The sequence below is a fragment of the Neodiprion fabricii genome, chromosome 3 (genome assembly GCF_021155785.1).
Source record: "Neodiprion fabricii isolate iyNeoFabr1 chromosome 3, iyNeoFabr1.1, whole genome shotgun sequence".
Lineage (NCBI taxonomy): Eukaryota > Metazoa > Arthropoda > Insecta > Hymenoptera > Diprionidae > Neodiprion > Neodiprion fabricii.
In genome coordinates, this window is record NC_060241.1 from 40,063,876 (window position 1) to 40,069,901 (window position 6,026).

The 6,026-nt window shown below is 39.1% G+C and overlaps 2 protein-coding genes across 4 annotated transcripts; one reads left to right on the top strand and one right to left on the bottom strand.

Moving 5' to 3' along the window:
• Positions 1-95: 95 nt before the first annotated feature.
• Positions 96-3,973, top strand: LOC124178599 (endoplasmic reticulum lectin 1). Of its 3 annotated transcripts, none has more exons than XM_046562056.1 (7): positions 96-407; positions 636-809; positions 1,091-1,615; positions 1,988-2,080; positions 2,560-2,712; positions 2,817-3,056; positions 3,125-3,973. In XM_046562056.1, exons 1-7 carry the CDS (start codon positions 249-251, stop codon positions 3,368-3,370), a joined length of 1,590 nt encoding a protein of 529 aa, XP_046418012.1. In that variant the 5' UTR covers positions 96-248; the 3' UTR covers positions 3,371-3,973. The 3 variants fall into 3 exon arrangements, with proteins under 3 accessions (XP_046418012.1, XP_046418013.1, XP_046418014.1); XM_046562057.1 differs by having other exon boundaries at positions 97-407; positions 2,027-2,080; XM_046562058.1 differs by lacking the exon at positions 1,988-2,080 and having other exon boundaries at positions 97-407.
• LOC124178602 (mitochondrial import receptor subunit TOM40 homolog 2-like) lies at positions 3,739-5,465 on the bottom strand. Its single transcript, XM_046562064.1, has one exon. The coding sequence runs from the start codon at positions 5,185-5,187 to the stop codon at positions 4,180-4,182; it is 1,008 nt and encodes a 335-aa protein (XP_046418020.1). The 5' UTR covers positions 5,188-5,465; the 3' UTR covers positions 3,739-4,179.
• Between the last annotated feature and the right edge of the window lie 561 nt (positions 5,466-6,026).

The following is a 6,026-nucleotide window of genomic DNA, read 5'->3' on the forward strand; positions in this document are numbered from 1 at the left end:
CGAGCAGCGATTCGATAGTTATCCTCGAGGCGATTCGCAACCAATCATAAACATCCGCATGGATTTTGAAACGATTTTGAACTCGTGTCTCGAATGATCGAACACGAGCAGACGGGAATGTGACGGACCGCCTTGCTGCGCTGTCAGTTAGTTAATTTTCTCGAGTCATCGATCATTAGTGATTAACGAGCTGGAGATTAGAAGATATCAACATACGAAAATATGCGAAAAAAATCTGATTCAAAAAAATGAGGATGATGTTCGGATTTACTGATCTCCGATTACACTTGATCGCTTTGATCACATCTAACGTTATTTGTTTTGTTTACGGCCACGATTTGAAGGGTTTCGACGATACGGTTCTATTCAAAATCAATTGGCCGGGGAAAAGTGCTACGGATTTACTGGTATGGAATGCTTACCACCGATTCAATCCCATTATTTAGACATGTACAATTTTCCGCAGTCTTGCTTCATTCCTGAGCATAACCTAAAATCTACGCGACGTTGATTGTTATTTACTTTCGCTTTACGCTCAACGAAGAATAACAATACACGTATGCAAAAATTAAAGATTCTGCCACATTCCCGGTTAGTTTTTCTTTTCTTGTAATTCGACCAATTTTCTCCTCCAGGAACCCACAGCAAATGCAGAACCCTACTTTATAACAACGGCAAACAATGAACAATACCACTGTTTGATACCTGATACTACGGAACAAGAATATGACAATGGAGAAACGTATGCTGGGCCTAATCCTATACAAATATTATCAACATTGTTCGTTCAAAATTCATGCTCGTATCGGGTAAGCGTCATGTCATTTAATGCATTAAATTATAGCCCACAAGCGTTATGTTTCTCATGCAATAACCAGGAATATTTGGAGAAGTCAGTGAATAGTTAAGTAAGTGGTAGATTCGGAAAATGTGATTCATCAGCTGGAATCTTAATATTTTGTTTAATAATGCTCAACTAACGTGAGAACGACTTTCTAGAGTGGTGCTCCGCACCAGACACTATCGAAAAATCTATATATGAAAATCATAGATAGCTATGTGAAAAATGAAGGATTTTATCAATTTACAGTTAGAATCGTATTGGACTTATGAGCTTTGCCACGGTAGATATGTGCGCCAGTACCACGAGGAGAGAGAAGGAAAAAAAGTTAAAGTCCAAGAGTATTATCTTGGAACGTTTGACAAATCACAGAAAGCTAAACTATCTGCAGAATACGATGAACATGCCAAGAATCCGAACTGGAAAGCACAAATACCGGTTCAAAAGGTGGAAAATGTAAACATGCCGTATTTCGAAATCGAGATGTCAGATGGGACGATGTGCGACTTGACTGATAAACCAAGGACGATAAGAGTTTTGTACGTTTGCTATCCACATGGGAAACACGAAATCTTCTCGTTGAAAGAAACTTCGTCCTGCGAGTACGAGGCTGTTGTTTTATCCCCGTTACTCTGCAAGCACCCTGATTACAAAGCGCAAGACAGTGGAGAAAACGTGATTGACTGTAGACCTGTTGATAACGCTCCAAAGAAACCCAGGTCTCTAGTTGCTTTAGAAGCTGAAAGCCTGAAACTCAGACATGAGAAAGTTACGGTAAATTGTTTGTGGGATTGCTTAATATTTATATTGAGATCAGCTTAGAGGATTCTCCTCATTTCTCATGATCAGCGTCGAGTAGGTATTTAGCTGTATTCGTAATGGGGTATTGAAAACTACATTACTCTGATGACAACAGCTTTTGCTCTTGCCATCTTTTTCACAATTTAAGCAATAGATCGTTTAAAAAATACCAGAGGAAAACATCGATGACTGATTTTTTAACACAGCTTTATCCTCAATTACCTACAGACCAAATATCATGTTTTGTTTGTATGGTTAATGATCAATTGTTAAGTGAATCTGTTAAAAATGATTATTTTCAACATACTTTGTGTTGGGTTTAAGTTTTTTTTTTGTACATTATAGTCTACTCTCCAAAAATTGAATCGACTCTTTCTTGCGCAGGATGAAAAGCCGCAGAAAATCTATGCGATCTTCCATGTAGATAAGGAGGGCCAGGTTAGACTATTTTCCATTTTGGGGGAAAACTGTTAAACGTTTGTTTGACTGGTTTAAGCCTATTCTACTTTATCCACTTTATTTTCAATCTATTATTATAACTGCCATGATTTGTTTGTGTACAAGTTTTTTCATTCATTTGTTACTCGTGATTCGTCTTACTAACATAAACTTCTTTCTGTACTGTTAACTTGAGATAATTTCAGTTATTGCAATGTATTCCACATTTGATACTGACAAAAATTTATCCTTCCACCCATCTCCACATCCTTCTGTTGCTATGTAAAAACATGAAAAGCTTCCGAAACACGAAAAACTTTTTACAACATCAGTTTTAATTGCATCATTGAATTGCAGCTGTATCTACTGTTATGGCAAAGATTATTAGCTCACAAATTTCTATACACTTTTCTCATTCGGAACTCGATGATATCGCTATGATATTAATAATTACGACTAAGACTACTTGTATATTCTAGGATGGAGAAACGCGGTTCAGAGTTGAAGTCCGCCCAGTAGAGGAAACAAGTAATGTTGAAGAGACTGCAAGTTCGGCCGTAGATCAGGGTGTTAGTCCAATCGATGTTAGCCCAATTCAAAATTTTTTAAGCGGCGTAAACTGTTTAAATGGGGTGAGTCATTACTCGCAAATACTGTGAGTGATTGCATCAAACATACATCATTTACAAAATGAAAAAAGTGATATTGCATTGATATCACATGTAACATTACACAGGGTAATGGTTGGTGGAAATACGAGTTTTGCTATGGTCGTACGGTAAATCAATATCACATAGAGCGAGATGGTACAAAAACTGTGGTTAATCTTGGTAAATTCGACACAAAGAAGCATCTGGAGTGGATCGTAGCGCACCCAAATAAAAGGCCAAAACCTATCGCACAGAGAAAGCAATTGTCTCATTTCTACAGTGACGGTAGCACCTGTGATAAAACTGGGAAGCTCAGACAAACGGAAGTAAGTTCATGATCATTTGATGAATATTTATGAAAAAGATGCACTTCTATTGACTTACGTAATTTCAGGTGAAACTCAAATGCGCTGACAACCTGACAATCAGTCCGTCCAGCGTGTCCTTATACTTACTCGAGCCAAAAACTTGTGAGTATATTCTTGGAGTTGAGTCGCCATTCATATGTGACATTTTGGAGTTTGCCGACGAGAATGGGCTGATTGGTGATACAACTGTATTAAATTTTGATGATATGAAAACCCCATTTCACCAAGAGAGAGATGAGATGGATGAGAGGATAGCTAATGAAGACGAATAGCCGTGAATAGAGTTCCCCTCTAGAATTTTCTTTGTTATGATCAGCAAACACCCAAAGGATAACGAATGCTGTAATTATATTGCAACGAGTATACGGTACAAAACTGTCGAACCGAAATTTATACTGGCAGTGCATTCATCACTCGTTTTGTATGTATTCGTTATAAACGTGGACTTACTGCGGTAAATTCGCACTGTTGATAAAGTTGAAATCATCAGCATTTGATACGAACTGTGAAATACACAATATTATTGATAATAGTAATTCTATTGCAAAAAATGGGTTTCTTTTTCAATGTGGACAATATATTATTCTAGGTAAAATGCGAAATAAAAGCAAGTATTGAAATTCAGTTTTTTTTTTTTTTATCATTAGGACAAATTTTCGACATTATTCGTATGGTATTCCTTCGTGATTCGCAAACGATGGGATTTGTTAAAATTTACGAAAGAGAACTATGGGATGTAACAAGTGCCATGGATGTTTTGGAATTGAATTATCTTCTAATTTAAATACTTAGTGTATGTATGCTAAACGATGCTGTGTAAAAAGAGTGTTTCTAAACTGTTGATGGGGTATAGGTAATAAAATAATTAAATAGAATATGTGCCTGACGCTTTTCACTCTTTGCACATGGTCTTTCCATCGCTAAGTAGGTTTAATTTATTAAGAATTGATTGATGTTTAGATAATGTAATTTCTTTCAACCAGAAGAACAGTTTTTCAAGTATGGAATATTTTTATATTTAATATTTACAATAATTTAGTACAAAGAATTGCACAACATTACAGTGTTGAATTCTGATTTTCTACCCGATATTAAGTCCCAGACCTACTCTGAATTGTTGCTTGGTGTGGTTTAACATGCCGCTCATAACCAGCGAGGCTGGGATAGGAAACAGTTTCTTTTCCAATACTGCCGCCACCGTAGTCTCACTGTTAACGCTTGCTCTAAAAATTAGATCGGCTTGAGGGAGATCAAATTGATAAAGTACAGTGGCTATAGACTCGTGGGTTCTCATATTCAGCTCCATTTCAACACCCATCTGTAGTTGCTGGCTATTCTTTCGATGGTAACATACGTGGAGACCTGCTTCTCCCAAAGTAGCCGACAGAGTGGTATACCCAGTACTGTATCTGAATGCTGCAGACATAATGGTCTGCTGACCACCAGGGATTCCCAATCCCCTGTGACAAGCGACTTCTGCACCTAATGCGATCCTGGATGTTATGGACTGCAGGTAGTGCAACACTAGCGTTCCGTGCTGCTTGGCAAAATGTGGATTAGCCAAGGTGAGCGAGACCGTAAAATCATCGGACCTGTATTCCAAGGTCGAGCTGCAGGCTCTGTATTTGTTGTCAGCTATTTGGGCAGCGATCTTTGCTCTAACTCTACAGCCAATCGTGTGAACAAAGTCAGCGGTCATGTTCCCATTGGGCATTATATCTCCGATGGCGACAGGATATTTTTCTGTTTCCCCAATTCTTTTTGTGCCTATGTAAGAGGCCCCGAATTTGTAACCCGATGGTGTTACCGAGCTCAGGGTAATTGTGTGTGCTACATCAAAGTGGCTGCTCAGTGTTTTCTTTACCAACAATTTAGCTCCCTCAAAATTCCGGGGATACAGGTCCTTCACCTTTTTGTGTATCTCTTGCAGGGTCCCCGGATTCCCTGGACGCGGGTCGGATATGCAGGGGATGCATGGCACTTCTGGCTCGTGATGTCTCGAACAAGGTACACATGGACTCGGAGATTCGTCTGGTTCAAGAACGGTTGTTTCCCTGGGTTTATTCGCTGTTGCATACACCAAACCCATCCTGAAGCCCTGTGTTACCAGTAACTGTTGCCCGTTGTACGACCCATTAAAATTCTTCTTCTGAAAGTTCAACCACGCTCAAACTGATCAGAAACAGTTGTATTCACTATTCGTGTATCAATATCTCATGGTTATTAATTGTCAAATTCTAAATCTGCCGGGAGAAAACAATATTTGAATATCATTTCCGGCATTCCCGCTTAGAGGCGCCACGAATCATTGGCTAAAAATGAGAAATCAAGCTTTAGCGTGTAAGTGATTTCAATTTCAGTCCATAGATGGCTGCGCGTTAAACGCAGCAACTCGGCTCTATATTTTTCATCGAAAATTTATCAGTAGGTTGCTATTAGAGCCGCATGATTTCAATGTTTTTATAATCTTATGGCTTTTGTTGAATTCCCCGCAAAACTTCAAGGATGACATCTTTTCGTAACATTGCCAGAGTTCTTCCAGACGATTCTTGAATTTCTCGCAAGTGGTAGATGCATTTGACGATTACTATAAAACAGAGCAACGCGAAACTGTTTAACGGAAGTGTGTGCTAGTGATGGCACAGCTGAACATTGATCGCTAACGTTAGATAAAGGCAGATCTGCTCAGTGGGTGTTGTCACGTGGTCGCTTCAAGTAGCTTGTGTACGACTCCCGATTGCGCGTACATTTGCCCTGTGCGCCGGCACGGTTGAGTCCTCACGTGGCTCCTCGAACTACCGCGATTTCCAAATTGGGGGGCAATCGAATAGGTCAGACGAGGTAATTTGTCGCTTCCATATACAGGCACTGCGGACGCAGTTTGCCATGTTTTTTATTCAATTTTTCCAAACAATTACGGACAACAAT

Bases quoted from the DNA above. Each gene is read 5' to 3' on its own strand.
- LOC124178599 (XM_046562056.1), top strand. From the start codon at position 249: ATGAGGATGATGTTCGGATTTACTGATCTCCGATTACACTTGATCGCT. The intron at 408-635 runs GTATGGAATGCT...TTTCTCCTCCAG, and splicing joins AAAGTGCTACGGATTTACTG to GAACCCACAGCAAATGCAGA. The intron at 2,713-2,816 runs GTGAGTCATTAC...AACATTACACAG, and splicing joins GCGTAAACTGTTTAAATGGG to GGTAATGGTTGGTGGAAATA.
- LOC124178602 (XM_046562064.1), bottom strand. From the start codon at position 5,187: ATGGGTTTGGTGTATGCAACAGCGAATAAACCCAGGGAAACAACCGTT.